Source organism: Sitophilus oryzae, unplaced genomic scaffold, assembly GCF_002938485.1.
Source record: "Sitophilus oryzae breed Bouriz unplaced genomic scaffold, Soryzae_2.0 scaffold_1801_pilon_pilon, whole genome shotgun sequence".
In the NCBI taxonomy this organism is placed as follows: domain Eukaryota; kingdom Metazoa; phylum Arthropoda; class Insecta; order Coleoptera; family Curculionidae; genus Sitophilus; species Sitophilus oryzae.
In genome coordinates this window covers 3828362-3856034 of record NW_022146504.1, presented here as the reverse complement: position 1 = coordinate 3856034, position 27673 = coordinate 3828362, and the positions used below count along the sequence as shown (strand labels likewise).

At 35.1% G+C, this 27673-nt stretch overlaps 1 protein-coding gene across 2 annotated transcripts in view; it reads right to left on the bottom strand.

Moving 5' to 3' along the window:
* Positions 1-261: 261 nt before the first annotated feature.
* LOC115882953 overlaps positions 262-27673 on the bottom strand; it is a 40280-nt gene continuing 12868 nt past the window's right edge. Inside the window, exons 3-4 of one of the 2 annotated variants that reach the window (XM_030901222.1) lie at positions 474-567; positions 262-423 (exon numbers count right to left, since the gene is read on the bottom strand). In XM_030901222.1, coding sequence (XP_030757082.1) covers positions 387-423; positions 474-567 — 131 coding nt within the window. In that variant the 3' untranslated portion in view covers positions 262-386. Of the gene's footprint in view, positions 568-27673 lie in introns of both variants that reach the window. The other variant, XM_030901221.1, reaches the window with a different exon arrangement.

Below are 27673 nucleotides of genomic sequence, written 5' to 3'. Positions count from 1 at the left end.
TTCTTTCAAGGTCCTCAGCAACGGTGTCGCACTATCCGCACAGTCGACCAAATAAAACATCAAAACTTTGTCGCGTGATGCCTAATTTAGGTGAACTGGCCATCCAACTAGTTTGATATAATCAGCTATTGTCACTAATGTTAGAAATGCAAAGTTTGAATTTGTCGACCTGTGTAATAAAATCCTTCAACTATTAATTATTGTTCTAAAAGCCGGATATTTCGAGATTATCATTATTTTAATGAAAAATAAAAGACCATGATTTAGTTAATGTTTATTTATTTATGTTTCAGGACGTTTCACAGATGAATTCCAGTTCGGTACCACAATTTTCAGCGGTCCATTCGCCGTTGTGATTCACGAAGTCGTTTTTCTTCAGGCAGATATTAGAATCTGGTGGTTTTGGAGTAGGAGATGTAGTAACTGGAATAGTAGTAATATCGGGTGATAAAGTAGATGTTGGTTCCACGTACCAATTCGTATAGTTCAAAGACTCTCCTGTTTCGAGCCATATCCAGCGTGGTAGAAATTCTTGGTCGCTTTGATAGAAACCGCCAATCCAATATGCTACAAGAAAAATCTGCCGTTTGCTCTCTATACCTGTATTATAATCTGTCCAGCAAAAATCTCATACCGGATGATATACAAGAAATCATATATTTTCAGAAAGCGTCCACCTCTAAGCTAAGAATATGTATTAGATTAGTAAATACTTATACTCTTTCTTAAAAAATTATGTAAGAACCCGAGAGAGACCTCGAACTATTATCAAATTGCGAATTGTGTGTGTTCTATTTATTACTTTTAATACAATTCTAACGGCGCGGCGCAGTGGATTGAGGTATACGGAAATATGGACATTTGCTTTTGTTTTAGAACTATTAGTCTGATTTGGACATTTTTGATTTTTTTTTCAAAAGAAATGACCATTAAGTATTTAATTTTAGTCCCAAATTTGATTTTTCCAATAATTCCAAATTGCGGCGTATATATTATACTAAATACAGTATTTCCAAAAGTATTTCCTAATTGCATGGATGATTTTTACCAACTTACTTGTGAGATATTTCTTATACTATTAAGTTTGACCACTAACTAACAAAATTTCATTCGTCATATTTATTTTTTAGGAGAAAAATTGCCTGACATTAGCTATCAGTTAAAAAATATACAAGGTTGTTTACGCTATTCGACACGGAGTATTGTAGCCAAATGATTAGATTTGTGGAAATTATGAGTGATGAGATTGTTGATGGACCACTAAAGCTACACTTTAAAATTATTTGCAAAACGTACAGAGTGTCCCAAATGAATAAAAAATATCAAAGTATCTTTTTTAAATGGAACACACTGTATTTTATTACATTTTTAGTTTTTACTATTAAAATAAATGTAATTTAATTAAGGTATTGTTACGTTTTTCGTCGGTTCCGTGTGGATAGAAAGTCACAATTTATTTAAACACTATTTATTTAACACTAATTAACAGAAATAATAACGATAAAAGACTTATAGAACTATTTACAAACGATTTATAACTAAGAATTTATTTTTCATTTTAGCGCGTCAACTGTATATTTATAACTGCCCTCTCTAGGCCACTGCCGCCGGTTTTTATACCTACAGCAAAAGAAATCTAGAATAGTCCATAGATCGTTAGGCGCATAGAGAAGGTTTTCGAATGTTCTCGTATGTACTAGTCCATTCTAGTGGGTCTCGATTCTTCTCGAACGAATGAATCATTGCGGTGTCTATGCGATGTTAAGGTCATCCGAGGGCGGGCCATATTGTGAGGTTAGGTCGAGTCCACACCGGCTCGCAACACTGCCCCTTCTTAGGCACATGCTCGTCCCGAGATTATACGGTGAATGAAGGTATTTGCAAAGCTGGCCCCTGGTACATTGCGAAGTCTGGTAGAAATAGCAGTCTACAGTTTTCTCTCCCGATCTCAGCTTTGGGTTGTAGCAGCAAACGAGGATCTCGATTCCCGTAAATCTGAACAAGACTTCAATCATGTTCCGGATTGTACGCCAACTCAAACCATCGAGTCCACACGCCAGCTTCGGAATGGCTAATCGTGCAATGTTGTTGTTTAGCAGGGCTTCTCTCAGTTCAATCAGGGTCTTCCATAGATTGAGATAAGTCGGCTTACTCGGGGACCATTCCTTGGTGACCAGGTAGAAGATGTGCCTTGCTTGACCATGTGCATTGTCGGTTAGCCTCAAGACGCTTCCAACCTCTGGATCCTGTCGGCGTAGTTCTCCGACACGCCCAAACTTCTCATTGAACGTCGCAGCGATTCCTCTGGACATCCGCAAATCTCGAGCCACACAATGAGCGAGCGAATAATCAGGAGGCACGGAAAAGAGGTCTCGTTGATCTTCTTTGGTTACACCATAGCGAGCCTTCTCACTGCTGTTGTATCGGGCCATGAAATCGTCAAAGGACATCTCCGAATCAGGGGGATCAAAGCTGCAGGTTCTCACGGTCCCAGCACGATCTTCTATTTCGCCTTGGTAGGGGCTCAAACGGTTGAAATGGACTACCCTCGGTTTTCCTTTTGGCAATTTTCTGATACGGTATACGACGTCATTAATTCTATCCATGACTTCGTATGGCCCTTCCCACGAGGATTGTAGCTTCGGAGATAACCCACGACGTCTCTGCGGGTTATATAGCCACACCAACTTCCCTGGTTGGTATCCTCCATGCTCAGCTTGAATGTCGTAGTGTTCCTTCATTCGGTCACTAGCACTTTGAATATTTAGGCGGACTCTCTGATGAATGTCGTCCATCCTTTGACGTAGTGTGTGGACATAATCTTCTCCGGCGACTTCTTCTCCCGGTCGGCAACCAAATTTCAGATCACAGGGTAGGCGCACTTCCCGTCCCATAACGATGCTGGCTGGAGTTTGCCCTGTAGATTCTTGGACGGATGAACGGTAGGCCAACAGGAACAGGTGAAGAAATTTGTCCCAGTCTCTTTGGTGGTCAGAGACTACTTTGGCCAGATAACGGTTGATAGTTCTGTTCATGCGTTCAACCATCCCATCGGATTGTGGATGTAGAGCAGTCGTCCTGGTCTTGCGGATGTTCAGGACTTCACAGACGCCTTGGAACAGATTGGACTCAAAGTTTCTTCCCTGATCTGAATGAAGCTCCATGGGAACACCAAACCTGCAGATCCATTCTTTAACAAGGGCATCAGCAATCGTGGACGCTTCTTGATTTGGCAACGCGTAGGCCTCGACCCATTTGCTGAAGTAATCCATTACTACCACAATGTATTTGTTGCCATCGTTCGTCTCCGGGAAAGGACCAGCCACGTCGATCGCTATTCGTTCGAAGGGACTACCAACATTGTACTGGCGCATAGGGGCTTTACCACGCTTTTGTGGCCCATTAATGGCTGCGCAAATGTCACATTTCTTACACCAGGCCCGCACATCTTCTTTGCAGTTCACCCAGTAGAACCGTTCACGCAGCTTGCCAAGTGTCTTGGTAACACCAAGATGCCCACCGCTGGTTCCATTGTGAACTTCCGCCAAGACTTCTGGGACCCTCTTCTTTGGAATGACGATCTGCCTTCTCTCTTCTTGTCCCTCCGGTCTCTCGCTCACACGGCGAAGTAGTCCGTTATCTATTACAATGAATTCCACTGGGACCAGTACGACTTCATGTTCGGCGAATATCTGCAAACTTCCTCCCACGTTGGTCTCTGGTCCGCGTTTTTCCAGTTAATCACCAAGCCCAACTCTGGATCACTGATTTGGTCATTTGCAAGATCTTCGGTTTGCCAACTATCACCAACCACAGTCGTCCTTAAGACTTTCACTTCTTTCTCTTCTTTGCAACGATTTCCCATCTGTCCGCAATTCCAACAGCGAATCGGTCCCCCCTTCTTACTCATATACTGATCCAGTACTTTCCGCACAATCCTTTCCACTTTGGAATCGTCGGAACTCTCCTCAACAGCCCGTACAAATCCTAGAGACCTAGAGCATTCTTTCGCGGCCTCAAATTCCAGGGCACGTGCTAGGGCATCTCCCAAATGCGTTGGATGAGCTAAAAGAAGTGTTTGCCTTGTCTCGTTGTCACATAAACCATCAATAAAAGCCTGTACTTTTAAGCGCTCCATAACATTTTCGGGCATAGCAGGGTACGCAAGGCGAACGAGGCGGGCTACGTCGGCTTCAAACTCCTGCAGAGACTCATTTGACTTTTGAATGCGATTTTTTAGCTGGGAATGATAGACATGTTCCAAATGAGCTTGGCCGTACCTCATTTCTAAATGTCGTACCAATTGCTGATAATCTCCCTGTTCCGATGGTGACAATGTCTGCAAGATATCAGTCGCATCTCCTCAGTGCGACAGTCAAAGCGGTAGCCTTTTCAGCGATTGTCCATCCGTTCGCTCTCGCAGCGGCCTCAAACTGGCAAAAATAATTGGCCCAAGCGGTTTTTCCGTCAAACTGTGGAGGCTTAATAACTGACTTTGAGATATACTTATTTTCGACTAGTTTCGGTGCCTCCGATGTTTCTTGACATTTTGGTGAATTGGCCTTTTCTATTTCTTGTTTTAAAATTTCGATTTTTTTATTTACATCGTCCTCAATTTGTGTTATTTTGTCTTGTAGTTCTGTAGAATTATCTATAATCTTTTCTTCTAATTCCCTGGAAGATTCCTGGATTTCTGTTATCTTTTCTTCTAAATTAAGTATTTTATTATTAAAGCTGGCCTGTATATCTTTAGAATTTTCGATGATCTTATCTTCTAATGTATTGATTAAATCCTGCGAATTTTCCATAATTTTATCACTGATTTTCTCTTCTAAATTAACTTCCAAGTCAATTATTTTACTATTTAAACTATTCAAATTGTCGTTTAAATTGTCTTGTAAATTTTTCAATGACGAGTCAAGGTCACTTCCAGCTCGAAGTAAAATGTGTCAGGATCCTCGCCTTCCTCCACCAAAACGTCTCTCAGTCTAGCTTGCAAAATGCGTTTCTTTCCATCTGTCTCGCACTCTCTCTCTTCCAATATGCATTTCAGTTCGGACACTTTCAAGTCTTTCAACAATTTTTTCGGAGCCATTGTCTGTCTTTTTATTTTCCTAGTCTATCACACACGCCACACTTGACACCAATTGTTACGTTTTTCGTCGGTTCCGTGTGGATAGAAAGTCACAATTTATTTAAACACTATTTATTTAACACTAATTAACAGAAATAATAACGATAAAAGACTTATAGAACTATTTACAAACGATTTATAACTAAGAATTTATTTTTCATTTTAGCGCGTCAACTGTATATTTATAACTGCCCTCTCTAGGCCACTGCCGCCGGTTTTTATACCTACAGCAAAAGAAATCTAGAATAGTCCATAGATCGTTAGGCGCATAGAGAAGGTTTTCGAATGTTCTCGTATGTACTAGTCCATTCTAGTGGGTCTCGATTCTTCTCGAACGAATGAATCATTGCGGTGTCTATGCGATGTTAAGGTCATCCGAGGGTGGGCCATATTGTGAGGTTAGGTCGAGTCCACACCGGCTCGCAACAGTATGTATGGTATTGAAATATTTACGTTTTGTGATAAAACACTAACAATTTTAATTTTAATGCTTTATTTCTCTAGGCATATTTATATTTTTAAAACCAAATATTGCATTGAAGTTTTTGTATTTACTAGATTTTGTGTTGCAATAATAAACATAATACTACCTCATAAAGAGTGTCTATAAATTTATTTTAAATAATTATTAGCTTTAATAACTTGTTTAATTTAAATTGACCCGATATGATATTTTACGTAAATCAGATGAAGATGAGGTATTATATGCAACATTTTATGCTATATCCAATTATGTACAGAAAAATTGAATGCAATTAAAAAAAAATTGGCGCTGGGAGGCACGTATAGCCGCCCCTACTAAAATATGTTAATATCTCGAAAACTGCGACTTTGACTGATTTTGATGTTATTACAAATTTTGTTGCAAATATTATTCCTAATCTTAATTTGAAAACCGCGTTTCGCTAGCTACTGTAATTTTGGAGTTACGATTTTTTTAAATTTTTAGCCCCCTCCCATACCCCCTTATCAAAACCCAACCCCCGCCAAAAACTAATGGCCAGATTCTCGGGTGCCACAGTATTTTTGTGCCAAATTTGGTTAAAATCGATTCGGCGGTTTTTGAGTTATCGTGTTACAGACGGACAGACGGACGAACAGCCAGACAAACAGACACCATGAAAATATTTTGTATTTAGGTCATTTATGACCCAAATAACTCATTTTGAGTGAAATTAAAAAAAATTTTTTTTTGCCGATCATAATACCCTACCATACCTATTGGTATGGTCGACTAATCAAACAGACAGACAGACAGACACCATGAAAATATTTTGTATTTAGGTCATTTATGACCAGGGTTGGCATTATTTAAATCAAATGATTTAAATCAAATGATTTAAATCAAATGATTTAAATCATGATTTAAATCGTGATTTAAATAAAGTGATTTTTTTAATTTTAATCATGTGATTTAAATCAAAAAATTAATTTTATTGAAACTTTATAATAAATAAAAAAATAACTGTAAAAGTTATCAAAATCTGTCTTAGAAAACTATAAAAAAATATTTCGATAACAGGTATAACAGATAATAAATCGAAAAACAATAATTGTAAATTTTATAAAACTGTATAAAAATACCTAGTCATCAATTTAAATGTTGAACCGATTTTTGAAGTAATTTCGTGTGAATCCATAAGACCGCTAAACGCAGGGATTTATTTTAAAATTTATGTACCTTTAAGTGACAAAAATTCGCTGCTCAATACATATCATTCGCAGACTGCAGAACTAGGTTCTTCTGATATAGAGACTATATCTTCATTCCCGAAAATCTATAATCGTATTTTTTTTGAAACGTTGGTATGTTTCCAAATTCTTACCGACATTTTGATTTGCAGTAAGTACTTTACACTTTGACATTAAATAATACTAATTTCATTCTCGACTTAAGACTATTTCCGAACAATAGTGTATTGTTTTATTAAGAGTAGAAATTATACTTTTTTTGACGATGCTGTACATTTTGAGGACCATCGTAAAGCTATTCAGACGTTACAAGGAGGCACAAAAAGTACATTTTTACTTCGAATAAAACACCATTTTTTTAAAACATTACAAATAATTTTTTAATCAATTTCAAACATTGCAACTAATACAAACAGTAATCGAAAAACGATTTGTACACTCGTTGAATTTGACAACTAATATTAGTTTAATAATATATTTTTACACTTTTGTGCTTAGGCGTAACAGTGCTTTACTTTTATGCCTAGCCGTTAAAATGACAAAAATTAATACCTTTGAGACGTTTGAAAAAAAATTCTTTTGATCTGAAGGAAGCGACTGATGTGGAAAAATGACACGCGCCGTAGTACTGTTAATGTTATCGGTATCGCTCAGAGTTATAACGATTTAGCCATTTAGGATAGGACTTTAAATGGAAATTAGTCATTTGGAAATCCGATTTAAATATTGTTTTGAATTAAAATCAAAAAAATCTGATTTAAATAAAAAAAATCTGATTTTTTTGATTTTTTTTTTGAAAATCATGATTTTTCCAACCTTGTTTATAACCCAAATAACTCATTTTGAGTGAAATTAAAAAAACTTTTTTTTGCCGATCCTAATAGCCTACCATACCTATTGGTATGGTTGGCTAATAAATAATCTTTATCATAACTTTTTTTCGGACGCCCTGTATACAACAAAATATTTTTTAGGATATGCACCATTTTAAACCATTTTTTTAGTATTTTTTTTTTGTTTTCTCAATTCTAAAATTTTAAACCATACATCTGTATAGAACTTTTTTCATATCTTTGTCAACAACGACTATATTGGACTTTCTCGCACTAATGCGCCACCCTGTATATTTTCCAAAGGGGCGCCTAGTGGCAGTAAATCTTTTTATATATCTTTTAAGGAATCAATAACAGATATAAAAAAGTTTATGTATATTTAAGCATTTTTTTAAAACTCAAGATTAAAATTTAATTTTGTGATACACTATACAGGGTTGTTCACCACATACGACACGGAGTGTTGTAGCTAAACGATTGGATTTTTACAAATTGTAAGTTTTGGGTTCGTTGAAGGACTATTAGAGCTACAATTTAAAAATATTTTATAAGATACAGTGTCCCAAATAAGTAAAAAGTATTATAGTTGTATTTTTATAAATGGAACACCCTGTATATTATTCTATTTTTCGATTCTACAATTGAAATAAAGGTAAATTTGATTAAGGTTTATCACACTTACGGAAAATTATTGTTATTGAATACATGTTGGTATTAAAGAACTGGACAAATCGCAAGGTCATAATCATATAACATAAAAGTATCATAAAAAGTTCATTAAGTTTTGGAATAAGTATGAAATTATGCAATTTAATTTGTAATAGTCAATTTAATACAGAAATTCAAATAAAATATATATTCTGAAAACACACCCCTGCACTATTCAGTAATTTATCTATAATAAAGTTATGACTATTTTTATCAAATTTGAAGACTTTAGAACACATTTATTCACAAAATATCATAAGTTAGGAACTTTGCATAATTGCTGAATGTTCAGCAAATTGCATTGGGTTGATCCAATGTGCGGCGCGGGGCGGCGGCATCGGCAGTCTGAAAAATCAGTACCTATATTACAGGAATTATACAATTCTTTATACAAGGTGTTTAAAAAAACATGTGCCATTCCTCGTGGGGAGATTTCTCACGTCAAAAATAAGATTTATTTTTTATATCAACATAGGTCCAACTCTGCTTTTTTTTCGTAACTACAAAGCGTTAGTCTTAATTTTGTTTCGATTTATAATTGTCTTCCAAGTGCGTTTAGCGACTCGAATATTCTCGCTACGCTTGTCCTTCAAACGTACAGCCTCGCCGCGAAAAGTGTCATTTTTACAAGCTTCTATTTAACTTGCTCTGTATGTGTGTATGTATGTTTGTTCGGGGCAAATATTGTAAGCCAAATTAGAACCACTTCCTTTCATTGTAGGAAATTGAAATTTGGCATGTAGGTTCAGTCCCGATGACAATACATTTTTTTGCAAAGCATGACCTGAATTTTTGACAGCTGTCAAAATGGCGGTATTTTTGGGGTTTTTGATTTTTTAAAATTTTATTTATGATTGTATCGGGCTGAAATTATATAATATAGTAAATACAGGTATACCGGGTGGGTCTCAAAAGTGGCTCACCCCCTAACTTTCTTATTTTTTCCAGATAAAACAACGAGATTTGGTATGTTAGCATATGACATAAATTGGGATTGATTGACGTATTCAATTGTTTTCAATCAGTTCCGGTTTCACCGGAAATGACTACAACTTTTGATTTTTAAATGGCACCCTCGGTATTTTTTTACTTTATTCGATAGAAAATGACACTCTGAATCGAATGACATATCATATGTCAATTTTTGACATTGTCACTCAAAAACAAATTCTATTTTAAATTTCAATCTAGAGTACCATGGCTGTGTTAAAAACACTAATTTCTAATTTTTAATCACGAAGCCTTGGAAAATAGATTTGATCGTCCAATGTTTTTAGTGTCTTGTCCTGGCCGGTTAAAAGATGCCTAAATCGTATTTTTAATCATATAATTTTATCAATTTTTTCAAATGGAACGAGGGTGGCTCATTAGCATATTTGAAAAGGGTATTTTTTTACGAATAATTTGATACCACACACTTGGTATTTTGAGTCAAATTGTCGTTATGAACCGCATGTTACTATTTCAAATAAACCATATGCCAAAATGTCAAAAGTTGACATATGATATGTCATTCGATTCAGAGTGTCATTTTCTATCGGATAAAGTAAAAAAATACTGAGAGTGCCATTTAAAAATCAAAAGTTGTAGTCATTTCCGGTGAAACCGAAAACAATTGAAAACGTCAATCAATCCCAATATATGTCATATACTAACATACCAAATATCATTGTTTTATCTGAAAAAATAAAAAAGTTATGGGTGAGCCACTTTTGAGACGCACCCGGTATTGTGGGTATAAAAATGACTATGAAAATATTTAAAGTCCACCGATTTTGATAAAAATCGATACCTATATAGGATGGCCATGGGCTAAAATGAAAGAAAAAAAAAATGAGCTGTCAAATTTGACACCTGTCATAAAAATTTCAAAGTTGTCCGATTTTGATAAAAATCGATATATAGGATGGCCATGGGCTAAAATAAAAGAAAAAAAATGAGCTGTCAAATTTGACAGCTGTCAAAAAAATTTCAAAGTTGTCCGATTTTGATAAAAATTGATATATTGGATGCCCCCTACTCCATAGTCGGTTTTCATTTTATTTGTCTCACATTTGAACTGTCAAATGTGACAGCTGTCGGTTTTTTAAGTTCTCCATTTTTAATGAAAATAGATATACATATTATTAGGATGCCCCCCCTAGGAAGTTATTTAAGAAAAAAAATTAAGTTTAAGTGTGTGGCACTGAGAAACCAGCATATTAACGAAAAAGTAAAAAATAAATTTTAAGAAAAAAAACTTTTTTTAAAACAAGTTTTTATTTAAATACACTAAAAAGAAAAAAATAAACTTTTTCTTTAAAATTTTTATTATGAACTTATAACGTCATTACCATTACACAATTTTAATATTATATAAAAGCTTGTCGAGAGATTTCTCTACATCGATAAACAAGTAATTAAATTACTGGATCTATTTGATTTTAATTGTAAAACTTTTCAAACTAAATAAATACATACGAGTAAGTACACAATTTTGACATACTAAGTACCATAAATGCATTAAAACTAACAAAATTTTGGTACGTTTACATCCACAAATTGTCTGAGTTGTTAATGCTTGTCAGTGTACAAAGCTAAAAAATACTTATCTCCTAGACTATTAGTGTGCGAACACAGTGCAAGCAGGTTTGCCGCTTACTGGTAGCCAGCGCCAATCTGGGTACCTATTCTTGACATCGTTCGCAACTTTGCGTATACGCATCACGTGTATTGTTATAAACCGGGTATCCCAGAAATAAGTGCAAGTATTTTAAAGGGTGGTAGATCTCGACAAAAGAAACATATTTTCTCTTTATTGTTTTTCAAATAAGTCCAAAATAACGGAGTTATTTTACTTTGAAAATTTCCAAAAAAAAATGATTTTTTGCTAAAATTTTGAGAACCTTCTTTGTGTGCCTTCTCCTCATCGGAGGTTGGCGACCATCAATTGGAATTCCTCCCTGTCTTGAGCCAAACGGATAATTGCACTTGCCTCTCCTATATTAAACCACTGGCGCAAATTCCGCAAGCAGGAAAACCATAGAGGAAAACCGTTTACGCCCGATGCCTTGTCATCCTTCAATCTTTCCCTCAACTATCAGCTGTAGGAAACTATATTTGTTATTTCGAAAAATATGACCAAAATATGCTGCTTTCCGTCGTTTTATTGTAGTCAATAGTTCTTGGTCCTTACATATTCTTTCCAATACTTCGAGATTTGTTTGAGAACCACTGGATCTTTTCTGGATTTTCTTTCTTATAAATTTAATCAACTACCTATGTTGCCATATTATCAAGAAATTATTTTTTAAATAGAAACTAAAAAAAATTGCAAAAAATTCCAAAAATATTTTCAAAAAATTCCGAATTTTCAAAAAAAAATATTTAGAAAAAACTCATAGGCGTGTTTCTGGGGTTGAACTATACTACCAGTTGTTAAAATACTTGCACGTATTTCTGGGACACCGGTATATGGTTACATAGTAGCGCCGCGCCGCCGCCTCGTTTTATAACCTTGAAAAATTAAAGCGTGTTATCAAATCGGCTAGTTCACAGTGAAAGCAGGTAGGAGCCGTCAACCAGCGTTCATCGGCGTTCTCGCTTTTACCGGAACGAAAATTTATTTATTTCGCTGCAGGCGCCGACGGCGCACAGAGGAGTATTAAGAACTAAAGTTGGCCAAAATTATGTTTTATGATTTTTTTGCTTTTTTGCTAGTAATATTAATTATTAGAGGAGAGGGTGCTAATATGGAACCTCATTTTGTTTTTCCTACACAATATTTTTTCCTCTACTCTGAAACCCTTTCCAACCAAGCAATTGGATGAGGATGCTAGAACAAGAAAGTAATTTGTATATTATCGACGATATTTGAGCGAGGATGGGTGTTATAGGGTAAATACTATTCTCTTTAAGAATCTATTAAATCAATGTTTTTTTGGCAGTGGCAAATATTGGCAAGATTTTTGTACATATTCCAAAGCTGGAGACTTTAAGCATTGAACGGATACTAATTTCCATGCGGAATATTGCCGAATAGTCTTACACCTTATAAAAATGCCTCTGATTTTTTAAATATAAAACATTATAAAGAAATAGAATAGAAGGAAACGTTTCAACAGGACTTGCCAGCTGGCTCTGTATCCATCATGACAGTTATTATAAACAATTTGCAAAAAAAGTACTACAAACAATTCCACTATTTTATAATCTTAGAAATATTCAGAATACACTCAAGATAATTCATACTTATAATTGAAATATATTATTTATTTGATAGTCAACTTGTTAAATTTAGTATTTATAGATTTGTATTCAGTTAAGATAAAAAATGAAAATAAAAAAAATATCACTTTTGGCCAGGTTTATAGACCAAATACCCCTATGTGCGGCCCCGACGCGGCGGGCGCGGCGTTTCAATATGGTTAGGTTAGGTTAGGTTAGTTAATCAGATAAATTTCCTCTTAATTAGCTTTCCGAACCCTGCTCGCATCTCCGAAAAGCCATATAACAATATACGTGATGCATATACGCAAAGTTACGCATCACGTGTATTGTATATGGCTTTTTCGGAGATGCGAGATGTGAGCGATATTTGAAGATGTGAGTGATCAAGGTGTTGGTTGCCAGAGAAACGGCGCCCACTATGTTTGTGGGTAGCGAACATAGTGGAGGCAGGTTTCTGCTCCGGCAACCAGCGCCGTGTCTGGGACCTATTCTTGACCACATATCGCTCACATATTCGCATCTTCTGAAAGCCATATAACAATACACGTGATGCGTAACTTTGCGTATATGCTGTGTATTGTTATATGGCTTTTTCGGAGATGCGAGCAGGGTTGGGAAGTAGTTAATTAAGAGGAAATTTACCTGATTAACTAACCTAACCTAACCTAATCAGCGTTGCCAGAGACTTTTCCAAAATTGTACTATTCTGTGGTAAAAATGTACCAGATTTTGATCGATTTCATCGAAAATGTACCAGATATCAGTCAAAGTCGTCTCGGTCAGCCACAGATAGAAAAAGAATTCTTGGTAGGGTTGGCAGAATATAGTTTGACTTATATTTGATAGAGGGCGATACCGGCGATGTAGAAAACGAAATTAGTGATGAGCGGTATTAGGAAAAATTCTAAGGGAAAAATTGTCGATTTTTTTGAACTTTCGATATTTGGAGTGTAATTTGCCGATTTTTATTCAAAAAATTATTGTTGTAATCAATTGTTTACTGTTAAAAAATGTACCAGAAATGTAAAAAATGTACTTTGGTACAAACGGTTCCAAAATGTACCAGATCTGTACAAATGTACCAGCTCTGGCAACGCTGAACCTAATCATATCCAAACGCCGCTCCCGCCGCGCCGGCGCCGCACATAGGGGCATTTGGTCTATAAACCTGGCCAAAAGTGAAATATTTTTATTTTCATTTTTTATCTTAACTGAATACAAATCTATAAATACTAAATATAAGCGCGTTTATTAGCTTTTTTTAAGTCGTAAGTTGACTATCAAATAAATAATATATTTCAATTATAAGTATGAATTATCTTGAGTGTATTCTGAATATTTCTAAGATTATAAAATAGTGGAATTGTTTGTAGTGCTTTTTTTGCAAATTGTTTATAATAACTGTCATGATGGATACAGAGCCAGCTGGCAAGTCCTGTTTTATGCCAAATTTTTATTTTGAAACGTTTCCTTCTATTCTATTTCTTTATAATGTTTTTTATTTAAAAAATCAGAGGCATTTTTATAAGGTGTAAGACTATTCGGCAATATTCCGCATGCAAATTAGTATCCGTTCAATGCTTAAAGTCTCCAGCTTTGGAATATGTACAAAAATCTTGCCAATATTTGCCACTACCAAAAAAAACATTGATTTAAATAGATTCTTAAAGGAAATAGTCTTTACCCTAAAACACCCATCCTCGCTCAAATATCGTCTATAATATACAAATTACTTTCTTGTTCTAGCATCCTCATCCAATTGCTTGGTTTTGCACAGAATGGCCCTATTTGATCGGTGAAAAGGGTTTCAGAGTAGAGGAAAAAATATTGTGTAGGAAAAACAAAATGGGGTTCCATATTAGCACCCTCTCCACTAATAATTAATATTACTAGCAAAAAAGCAAAAAAATCATAAAACATAATTTTGGCCAACTTTTAGTTCTTAATACGCTCTGTGCGCCGTCGGCGAGTACAAAAGCAGAAATAAATAAATTTTCGTTCCGGTAAAAGCGAGAAAGCAGATGAACGCTGGTTGACGGCGCCTACCTGCTTTCACTGTGAATTAGCCGATTTGATAACACGCTTTAATTTTTCAAGGTTATAAGCGCGAGGCGGCGCGGCGCGGCGCTACTATGTACCCATATACAGGGTGTCCCAGAAATACGTGCAAGTATTTTAACTTAACTGGTAGTATAGTTCAACCCCAGAAACACGCCAATGAGGTTTTTTTCTAAATAATTTTTTTTTGAAAATTCGGAATTTTTTGAAATTTTTTTTGGATTTTTTTTAGTTTTTATTTAAAAATTAAAGTTACAAGAAAGAAAATCCAGAAAAGATCCAGTGGTCTACACTCAAAATTTTAGCAAAAAATCATTTTTTTTGGAAATTTTCAAAGTAAAATAACTCCGTTATTTTGGACTTATTTAAAAAACGATAATGAGAAAATATGTTTCTTTTATCGAGATTAGAGGTGTGTAGTTCGTGAACGAACTAGTTCCAATGAACTATTCCGACCCCGGAATGAAAGGAACTAGTTCCTGGTTTCTCAAAGAACTAGTTCCTCAGAACCTGTTCCGGGATCGAGACTGTGACCGATATAGAATTAATATAATATAACTGAACTAAATAAAAGACTAGTTTACGTACGCACGGATCGGGCCAGCGCGATCGATGCTAGGCAAGAGTGGGGAGTGCCAGCCGTATGCCGTATGTTATCGGATCCGGACCTAAAGGAACTAGAGGAACTAAATAAAATACTAGTTTACGTATGGATCAGCCAGCGCGATTGATGCTAGGCAGGCGTGGGGAGTGCCAACCGTATGTTATCGGATCCGGACATAGAGGAACTATTAAAAGACTAGTTCCCGGGAATCTATTCAGTCGGCAGATCCGCGAATAATACAAGGAGACGACGATGGATTCGGCCTTGTCTATTGCCACAGCCGGCGCGGCGTAATTACCACATTTTTTTAAATATTTTATGGGAATGTATCCTATGATTATATGATAAAATATATAGATATGATGAAATCTATTCTGAAACATTAAAGGAAATTAAGTCGGAAATATCAAAACCTTTGGCATTTTTAATTAATCTCAGCTTTAACAATGGTTACTTCCCAGAGGTGTTAAAAACGGGTGTCGTTATACCCATCTTCAAGAGTGGAGATAAGTATGATATTTCTAATTATCGGCCTATTTCGTTAATTTCTAATGTGTCTAAAATCTACGAAAAAATTATTAAATCGAGAATTGTTAAGTTTTTGGACAAACATCGAATAATATCAGAGAGACAGTTTGGATTTCGGAGGGGTAGATCCACAGAAGATGCAATACAATACGTTTCGTCTTGTATTTACAATGCCGTGGATAAAAAAATACCGGTCTTGGGTATCTTTGTAGATCTGTCAAAAGCTTTTGATACGGTGAGTCATGAGATATTACTAGAAAAATTAGAGAATTGCGGGCTTCGAGGTAATGTGTCAAAACTAATAAAAAGCTACTTATCTGGTAGAATGCAGGTAGTTAAGATTGGTGAGTATAAGAGTAATTACGAACGGATCTCTGTGGGTGTACCCCAAGGAACCGTGCTGGGACCTCTTCTGTTCACGCTTTATATAAATAATTTACTACTTATTGATAGTCCTGGACAAATTATTAGCTTTGCAGATGATACAACAATTCTTTATTCTGCAAATACTTGGGCGGAATTAAAAACTATAGCAGAAAGAGATTTTTTAGAAATAAAAAAGTGGTTCCAGTACAATAAATTAACGCTAAATGTGAAAAAAACCAAATACATCTCATTTACTTCGTATGCCAATAATCTTCCACATATGGGTTCTCTTATAATAGATAAAGAAACAACTATTCCAGAAGAACAATGTATTTCTTATTTGGGTGTTATGTTTGATAGTCATCTGCGTTGGAACAACCACATAACAACACTAGTAAATAAATTGCGTAGACTCGTGGGCACATTTAAATATTTACGCGAATATCTAGACGAAAGACATCTCATAACAATATACTATGCACTATTTCAATCACAAATTTGTTATGGAATAATTGGGTGGGGAGGCGTAGCTGATAAATATCTAAAAAAATTAACTGTTTTACAAAGGTGGGTATTAAAAATTATACTAAAAAAGCCCTTACTGTATCCATCTGATAGATTATTTTCTGATAGTAATGTTCTCGATGTTCGCAAATTACATTTTTTAAAATTAGTTATTTTGATACAGAGAGGAGGTTTAAAAAAAACAGAACTATCACATCAATATGACACCAGAAAAAAGTCGGAAAATCTACTAACACTAAGATGTAAGAAAGTAATTGGACAAAAAGGCTCGGAGTATCTTGCGCCGAAGTATTATTCGAAATTACCTGTTGAGATAAAAACTCTAAAGAACTTAAAACAATTTAAATTTTTAACAAAGAAATGGCTAATGGATTTAGATTCATATCAAATTGGAATTGTGACTTGTTAAATCAGGACATAAATGGTTGTGTCATTCTCTCCAATCAGGCAGAGCAAATACGTGTAATAATAATGGAAAAAAACTACTGTTTCATTTTCTATTTTTTATATGTATGTTGATGTATTTGGTATTCAGGAGGTTTTTATTGTGGAAGTATTTTTTACATATTACAGGTTTGTTGAATTTTGGAGTGTATTTATAATTTAAGTGTTTTTTAAAATTATAGTTGTAAATCTATGCCTCGCACAAAAAATGTTTCATTTTTTCTGAGGTAAATTTATGTTTATTGTATGTTTATTTATTGTAACATTGTAATTTAATAAGTATATAAATAAACATTATTATTATTATTAGTATTATTATCACTTTAGGTCCCTAAAATTAAGAAATATCTTATAAAATGAAGTAGATATTCTGAATTTTTAGACAAAAACAAAAAGCTTAGTGTGCGAACACAGTGCAAGCAGGTTTGCCGCTTACTGGTAGTCAGCGCCAATCTGGGCACCTATTCTTGACATCGTTCGGAACTTTGCGTATACGCATCACGAGTATTGTTATAAACAGGGTATCCCAGAAATAAGTGCAAGTATTTTAAGGGGTGGTAGATCTCGATTAGAGGTGGGAATTCTAGTTCCTTAGTTCTAGTTCCTCCAGAAAAATAGTTCCTTGAACTAGGTCCTTAGTTCACAATAGTTCCCGACTAACATTGACATCCCCGTTGCTTGCTAATGGATTTCGTTTTCAGTCAGAACTATTCACCCCCCAGTTTACTATTCAAAATTATACAGATCATTATAATTTTTATAATGTACGAAATATCAGAAGACGTGTAATTGCATATGTTAAAAACATATAGGTAAGTTTTATAGCAGTTAAAAAAATTAAAGAAACTCAAATAAGAGTTTAAAAACTATATCACAAATCAATTGGAGGAAATAATACGAAAAATGTACGAAAAAATGTATTTTTCCCCACTTCAAGCTTTTTGTTTTTGTCTAAAAATTCAGAATATCTACTTCATTTTATAAGATATTTCTTAATTTTAGGGACCTAAAGTGAAACATTCCCATAAAATATTTAAAAAAATGTGGTAATTACGCCGCGCCGGCTGTGGCAATAGACAAGGCCGAATCCATCGTCGTCTCCTTGTATTATATCGCGGATCTGCCGACTGAATAGATTCCCGTGAACTAGTCTTTTAATAGTTGTCCGGATCCGATAACATACGGCTGGCACTCCCCACGCCTGCCTAGCATCAATCGCGCTGGCTGATCCATACGTAAATTAGTCTTTTATTTAGTTCAGTTCCTCTAGGTCCGGATCCGTTAACGTACGGCTGGCACTCCCCACTCCCGCCTACCATCGGGCTACGCGCGCTAGCCGATCCGTCGCCGTCGCATATTATTCTATATCGGTCACAGTCTCGATCCCGGAACAGGTTCTGAGGAACTAGTTCTTTGAGAAACCAGGAACTAGTTCCTTTCATTCCGGGGTCGGAATAGTTCATTGGAACTAGTTCGTTCACATACACACCTCTAATCTCGATAAAAGAAACATATTTTCTCATTATCGTTTTTCAAATAAGTCCAAAATAACGGAGTTATTTTACTTTGAAAATTTCAAAAAAAATGATTTTTTGCTAAAATTTTGAGAACCACTGGATCTTTTCTGGATTTTCTTTCTTGTAACTTTAATCTTTAAATAAAAACTAAAAAAAAATTCCAAAAAAAATTTCAAAAAATTCCGAATTTTCAAAAAAAATTATTTAGAAAAAAAACCTCATTGGCGTGTTTCTGGGGTTGAACTATACTACCAGTTAAGTTAAAATACTTGCACTTATTTCTGGGACACCCTGTATATGAAAAATTAAAGCGTGTTATCAAATCGGCTAGTTAACAGTGAAAGCAGGCAGGCACCGTCAACCAGCGTTCATCGGCGTTCTCGCTTTTACCGGAACGAAAATTTATTTACTTCTGCTTTTGCACGCGCCGACGGCGCACAGAGGGTATTAAGAACTAAAAATTGGCCAAAATTATGTTTTATGATTTTTTTGCTTTTTTGCTAGTAATATTAATTATTAGAGGAGAGGGTGCTAATATGGAACCTCATTTTGTTTTTCCTACACAATATTTTTTCCTCTATTCTGAAACCCTTTCCACCGATCAAATAGGGCCATCCTGTGCAAAACCAAGCAATTGGATGAGGATGCTAGAACAAGAAAGTAATTTGTATATTACAGACGATATTTGAGCGAGGATGGCTGTTATAGGGTAAAGACTATTTCCTTTAAGAATCTATTTAAATCAATGTTTTTTTTGGCAGTGGCAAATATTGGCAAGATTTTTGTACATATTCCAAAGCTGGAGACTTTAAGCATTGAACGGATACTAATTTTCATGCGGAATATTGCCGAATAGTCTTACACCTTATAAAAATGCCTCTGATTTTTTAAATATAGAACATTATAAAGAAATAGAATAGAAGGAAACGTTTCCAAATAAAAATATGGCATAAAACAGGACTTGCCAGCTGGCTCTGTATCCATCATGACAGTTATTATAAACAATTTGCAAAAAAAGCACTACAAACAATTCCACTATTTTATAATCTTAGACATTTTCAGAATACACTCAAGATAATTCGTACTTATAATTGAAATATATTATTTATTTGATAGTCAACTAACAACTTAAAAAAAACTAATAAAGGCGCTTACATTTAGTATTTATAGATTTGTATTCAGTTAAGATAAAAATGAAAATAAAAATATTTCACTTTTGGCCAGGTTTATAGACCAAATACCCCTATGTGCGGCGCCGGCGCGGCGGGAGCGGCGTTTGGATATGGTTAGATTAGGTTAGGTTAGTTAATCAGGTAAATTTCCTCTTAATTAACTACTTCCGAACCTCTGCTGCATCTTCTGAAAAGCCATATAACAATACACAGCATATACGCAAAGTTACGCATCACGTGTATTGTTATATGGCTTTTTCGGAGATGCGAGATGTGAGCGATATGTGGTCAAGAATAGGTCCCCAGAGACGGCGCTGGTTGCCGGAAAGCAGAAACCTGCCTCCACTATGTTCGTACCCTTAGGTACGTATACGAACATAGTGGAGGCAGGTTTCTGCTTTCCGGCAGCCAGCGCCGTCTCTGGGCACCTATTCTTGATCACTCGCATCTTCAAATATCGCACATAGGGGTATTTGGTCTATAAACCTGGCCAAAAGTGAAATATTTTTATTTTCATTTTTTATCTTAACTGAATACAAATCTATAAATACTAAATGTAAGCGCGTTTATAGCTGCTTTTTTTTAAGTCGTAAGTTGACTATCAAATAAATAATATATTTCAATTATAAGTATGAATTATCTTGAGTGTATTCTGAATATTTCTAAGTATAAAATAGTGGAATTGTTTATAGTGCTTTTTTGCAAATTGTTTATAATAACTGTCGGATACAGAGCCAGCTGGCAAGTCCTGTTTTATGCCAAATTTTTATTTTGAAACGTTTCCTTCTATTCTATTCCTTTATAATGTTTTATATTTAAAAAATCAGAGGCATTTTTATAAGGTGTAAGACTATTCGGCAATATTCCGCATGGAAATTAGTATCCGTTCAATGCTTAAAGTCTCCAGCTTTGGAATATGTACAAAATCTTGCCAATATTTGCCACTGCCAAAAAAAAAAAAAAAAAAAAAACATTGATTTAAATAGATTCTTAAAGGAATTAGTCCTTACCCTATAACACCCATCCTCGCTCAAATATCATCTATAATATACAAATTACTTTCTTGTTCTAGCATCCTCCTCCAATTGCTTGGTTTTGCACAGAATGGCCCTATTTGATCGGTGGAAAGAGTTTCAGAGTAGAGGAAAAAATATTGTGTAGGAAAAACAAAATGGTGTTCCATATTAGCACACTCTCCTCTAATAATTATAATTACTACCAAAAAAGCAAAAAAATCATAAAACATAATTTTGGCCAACTTCTAGTTCTTAATACCCTCTGTGCGCCGTCGGCGCGTGCAAAAGCAGAAATAAATAAATTTTCGGTCTGGTAAAAGCGAGAACGCCGATGAACGCTGGTTGACGGCGCCTACCTGCTTTCACTGTGAACTAGCCGATTTGATAACACGCTTTAATTTTTCAAGGTTATAAGCGCGAGGCGGCGCGGCGCTACTATCTACCCATATACAGGGTGTCCCAGAAATACGTGCAAGTATTTTAATTTAATTGGTAGTATAGTTCAACCCCAGAAACACGCCTATGAGGTTTTTTCTAAATATTTTTTTTAAAAAATCGGAATTTTTGAAAAAATTTTTGGATTTTTTTAGTTTTTATTTAAAAACATAATTTCTTAATAATATGGCAACATAGGTAGTAGATTAAATTTACAAGAAAGAAAATCCAGAAAAGATCCAGTGGTTCTTAAACAGCGCCAGTGGTTTAATATAGGAGAGACCAGTGCAATTATCCGTTTGGCTCAAGACAGGGAGGAATTCCAATTGATGGTCGCCAAGCTCCGATGAGGAGAAGGCACATGAAGAAGAAGGTTGTCAAAATTTTAGCAAAAAATCATTTTTTTTGGAAATTTTCAAAGTAAAATAACTCCGTTATTTTGGACTTATTTGAAAAACAATAAAGAGAAAATATGTTTCTTTTATCGAGATCTACCACCCTTTAAAATACTTGCACTTTTTTCTGGGATACCCGGTTTATAACAATACACGTGATGCGTATACGCAAAGTCGCGAACGATGTCAAGAATAGGTACCCAGATTGGCGCCGACTACCGGAAAGCGGGAAACCTGCTTGCACTGTGTTCGCACACTTAGATGTATTTTGATTGATGGGTGACATACAGTACGTCTGTCCGTTCTGTAGCTACAGGGTATCCGTGAGAGGGGAAACCACATTCGCTCGATGTTTTTCGTAAAAAATTAGACGACGCGTCTCATCAATAAAAATTCGACAAATTTGCAAGTAGCCAATAAAATGAGTAGGCGGAGCGATTTGCGGTGACGTACTCGTCAAGTCGACGTATAAAATATATTGCTGTTTATTTAAATGTTTTTTGAACGCATTCCTTTCATAGACACAGATCCAGCAGACGTACTTTAAATAATATATCTGAAGTACAGTTCGTCTGTCCGTTCTGTAGCTACGGGGTATCCGTGAGAGGGAAAACGATATTTTCTCGATGTTTTTCGTAAAAAATTAGACGACGCGTCCCATCAATAAAAATTCGACAAATTTGCAAGTAGCCAATAAAATGAGTGGGCGGAGCGATTTGCGGTGATGTACTCGTCAAGTCGACGTATAAAATATATTGCAGTTTATTTAAATGTTTTTTGTCCGCATTCCTTTCATAGACACAGATCCAGCAGACGTACTTTAAATAATATACCTGAAGTACAGTACGTCTGTCCGTTCTGTAGCTACGGGGTATCCGTGAGAGGGGAAACGATATTCTCTCGATGTTTTTCGTAAAAAATTAGACGACGCGTCCCATCAATAAAAATTCGACAAATTTGCAAGTAGCCAATAAAATGAGTGGGCGGAGCGATTTGCGGTGACGTACTCGTCAAGTCGACGTATAAAATATATTGCTGTTTATTTAAATGTTTTTTGTCTGCATTCCTTTCATAGACACAGATCCAGCAGACGTACTGTATATACAATGTCTACCCTGTCTCATTTTGAAAGTTTGTGTACACCACTAGACCAGGAATTACAAGATAAAGTTGTCGTACCAGATTTTTATGAGTGCAACTGTACACTTAAATCTCGCGACAAACTTTTATACAGGGTGTCCCAGAAATAAGTGCAAGTATTTTAAGGGGTGGTAGATCTCGATAAAAGAAACATATTTTCTCTTTATCGTTTTTCAACTTCTCCAACTCCCAGTGGATGACATACCAAGAATTTACAACTTTGAGAAACACCTCACTGTAGTATTGAGTAATAAAAAGGATTGGAAGAAAGAGACGCTTACTCAGCATATAAAAGACCATACCATCATGTGGTATACGGATGCTTCCAAAAACAAAGCAGGGATAGGGATAGGAGTATTTGGGCCGAAAACTGAATACTTCGAACCAATGAGCACCTACCCCAGTATCCTTCAGGCAGAAATTTGCGCTATCGAAAGATGCGTACAATTTATCTTAGATAGGAACTATCGAAAACAGGAAATTGCCATCCTATCCGATAGTCAAGCAGCACTTAACGCGATCAACTCAGTAATTATCAATTCGAAGTTGGTCAAAGAATGCCTGGAGAAGCTCAACAAATTAGGCAAAAAAAATAAAGTCCTCCTACTCTGGGTGTCTGCTCACCAAGGGATAGAAGGCAATGAAAAAGCAAATGATCTAGCTAGAAAAGGAGCGAACACTCCACTAACTGGACCAGAACCGTTCTGTTTTCCAAACGGGAACCAACTGAAAGCGGAACTGAAGAATCTGGAAGACTCCAGACTCCTCCAACGGTCTAAGACACTCGAAAAAGTTCCTTAGTACTTATGACCGAGAAAAATCAAAGGTTTTCCTTGATTTAAGTAAAAACAATCTTCTTGTCACGGGGTTTCTAACAGGACACTGTCTCCTCAACGAACACCTCAGTGGGCTGAAACTCAGAAACAACGGCGAATGCAGATTTTGTGGGGAAAATGGGGAAACACCAGAACACCTTATCACTGAGTGCGCCGAGACGACGACCATTCGTGCCATGAACCTTGGTACGTCTGATGTCGAGGATGGAGAGTTGGCCTCTGTGGAGCCGTCTCAGATACTGGCTTTTCTTAAAGCCCTGAGACTGTATGATGAGTTATAACTCGTTATAACTCAAAAAAGGGGAACACACAATAGATCTATAAGGTCGCGGTGATTAACTCCCCTCCTAAACATTCTACATTCTACATCGTTTTTCAAATAAGTCCAAAATAACGGAGTTATTTTACTTTGAAAATCTCCAAAAATAGATATTTTTTACTAAAATTTTGAGAACCACCGGATCTTTTCTGGATTTTCTTTCTTGTGAATTTAATCTACTACCTATGTTGCCATATTATCAAGAAATTAAGTGTTTTAACTAAAAACTAAAAAGAATTCAATTTTTTTTTCAAAAAATCCCGAATTTTCAAAATTTTTTTTCGCGGAAATAACCTCAGACGTGTTTCTGGTGTTGAAGTATACTCCCAGTTAAAATACTTGCACTTATTTCTGGGACACCCTGTATAATATTTTTAAAATTGTGTAATGACGTTATAAGTTCATAATAAGTTTTAAAGAAAAAGTTTATTTTTTTCTTTTTAGTGTATTTAAATAAAAGCTTGTTTTTAAAAATGTTTTTTTTCTTAAAATTTATTACTCCTAATAAAACAATATACTATTATTAACAAAAATTAATTATATGGGCGAAGTCTATAGCTACATAGCCATTCACACTCAACCCACAATAAAATTAAAATCATAACATTTTTTCTTTGTGTAAACAAATTAGTTGTAAATCTTTTTCACGATCCCAATCAATTACTACGTCTCTCATTGTCAAAATTATCGGTAAAAAATGAAAATCGCAGGTGAGCGCCCGAAAGTAAATAAACCCGTCCAAACTACACACTGGAATTTGGAATTTAGTCTATGACTGGAATGCACGCCGCGCCGTTCATTACCTTTGATGTACCCGTCCAATGACTAAAGAATACAAGGACACGTAACCAGAGTACCTAAACCGTACGATCTACGTACTCTGATGTAACGCCCATATACGGGCTGCAGCAGAATTTGTGACCTTAGACGCCATTTTTTTGGACATAACGAATGAGTCATCAGCTGGCCATCAGCAACAATTTTAGCGATTTTTAATAGTTGGTTGTGTGTAGTGAACTTTGTATAAACTGTATTACAGTGGTAATTTGTTCAGCTTTAAGAACAGCTTAAGTAAAAACCAGCTCGGACAGTGTAGCATGCCGCTTTGATCATTTTACGCTCGGATTTGCGATTCGAAAGAGGGACTTGTGTCTAGCCCTAGCAGGCAACTGTTAAGCCCGACCAATCACGTTAGAGTTTTTGACAAACACAAATGAATTAACACACTCCAAATAACCACGCTAACCAACCTATTGGTCAGGCTTAATAGTTAACTGCTAGGACTAGACACTTCTGAAAGAGGGAGAACACTAGAGCACGGAGCTCTCTCGCCACAACCAATAGCCGCGTAAGCGCCAGTCAGCCAGAGGCGTATTAAAAACATTTTTACGCGTGACATAAAAAATTATTCGACTGGTGCTAGAACATAATTTAGATACACGTTTTTTAAATTGTTGACTTTAAATAAATATGCATTCTCAAAGAAAAACATTTAAAAAACAAAGAAACCAAAGAAAAAACCAAATACCTCTGGTTAAATATAAGAAAAAATCGAATTAAAATCTTCCGTAATACGGCTCTACGCGTCACCGGTGGAGGCTATGCATCGACCAGTGTTGCCATTGAGAGAAAAGTAAAATCACTAGATGTTTACTTCAAAAATCACCAGATTTCACCAGTTTTTTAAATACCGTATGATCGAAAAAACGGCGTCCAGTTGGCTGGGAAATGACGATCGATGACATTTCCCATATAAATTTACATATAAAATGACAGCGATCTTCATTTCATAGCCAACGCTGACGCCGATTTTTTCTCGATCATACGGTATTACCTATCATTAATTGGTTTTCTTTCTGATACCCGATACATCAACTTTTGCCTTAAAAAATGTTACTGTAGTAAAGTAAAATTGCATTGTAAGTTTTCTATTTTTAAAATAAGTTTATTGAAATAGGCAACAAAGTAATTTGAGATTTGGGCTTATGGCCATTGTGATATTTGACAAAGTTGGAAAGAGGCTGATAAACCTCGGGAATAAAAACATTAAAAATAGTAAATTAATCACAAAACATTTTATTCAAAATTAAATCAAATCTTTTTTTATTTATTTTATATTTTTACTTTATTTATTATACATAACTCATACGTTTACTCATACAACAAAGGTTACAAAAAAAACGAAACTATAAAAATACAACAAAAAACAAAAAATATGCTTAATATTAATATCAAATATACAACAGAAATTAATTTCTCCACAATAAATTAATAAAATTAAGAGAATAATGTTACAAGTACAGATCAAGAGACGAAATTAATTCTAACAAAACTGAAAAAAATGGCATCATAGATGGCTTAGAAATGAAGATATATATCATACTTTTGAAAGTAAAATTATATGGGAAATGTCATCGATCAGCATTTTAAGCCAACTGGACGATTATTTCAAACATAGTATATAATTTCAATATTTTAAGTGGAAAGAAAAAAGATCACCTTTCTGTTTGTTTTCTGTCTGTTGTTGCTTTTTTTTAATCCGAGTTTTCACTGTCCATAGATTGCTTAGTATACTCGTATATATCGCCTTTAAACCTGTTGATAATACTATTATCAACAGGAAAGTTATGGCAGGCGTTGTTTGCCATAAGTCTTTTGGTATGTAATATACTCGTTAAAGTGTCAGATTTTAGTCTATTGCGGGATTTAGTTTTATTAATATTGATTTGACTAAATATTCTTTCAAGTGCTGCACTGCTATGAGGGAGACATAAAATATTTCGAACAAATTTTACCAAATTAGGAAAAAATGGTGAATCGTCACCTTATTTCAAAATAAAAACATTTTTCCAAAATTTCATAACGTCATGCTCTTCGAAATTAATTAATTGGTCTGAGTTCCGCAGCTACCTATATTCCCTATCAAGTTCATTTACATCATCTACAAACGATGGAAAATGGGCAGCTGTAACTCCAAGCGAATTCATTTTTTTAATATTATCTGGCTGTAAAAATGAAAGATGCTTTAGGCCTTGTACAAATGTTGAATTAAAAGGAAATCGAGTATAAACCTGATGTACACTCTCTATTAGGAAATCCAGACATCTTTTTTTAAAATCTTTAATTTTTTGACTTTCATATTTATCACTTATAGAAAACTCCATTACTATTTTTGGTCCCAAATATATGTTGTCTAGGTCGAGAAAATACTTTGGATTCAATTAGCTCAATATTTGTTTTATTCAGATAGTCTGGTTTTATATAAAAATCCATTAAACATTTTAGAGTAGATGTAATTCTGAAATATAGTATGTGAATCTTAGGACTTTCAGACTGAAATTCTAAATTTAAATCAACCAAATTAGGCAAAACAAATTCTAAAAATAACAAATAACATTTGTTAATGGGTTCAGACAAGCGATTGAAAATTATTTCTGAGCCTTGTACCATATCCACTAAATACTGGGATTGAAAATATAATTTTAAGGCATAATACTGCTCAAGCACCCTTTTTATAACTGATAAAAGTGACAACCATCGAGTTTGTGATGCATACAAAAGTTTGTGAGGTTTTACTTTTACAAACCTCTGAAATTCAAGAAACTCTGACTGCCTTTTAAAGCTGTGCTGGAAGTATGAATGTATATCTCTTACAAGATCCTCTGGAGTACGGGGAGATCTAAGACAAGCAGCAGATGCACACAGTGCCAATGAGTGACATATACACTTTGCAACAAAAAGA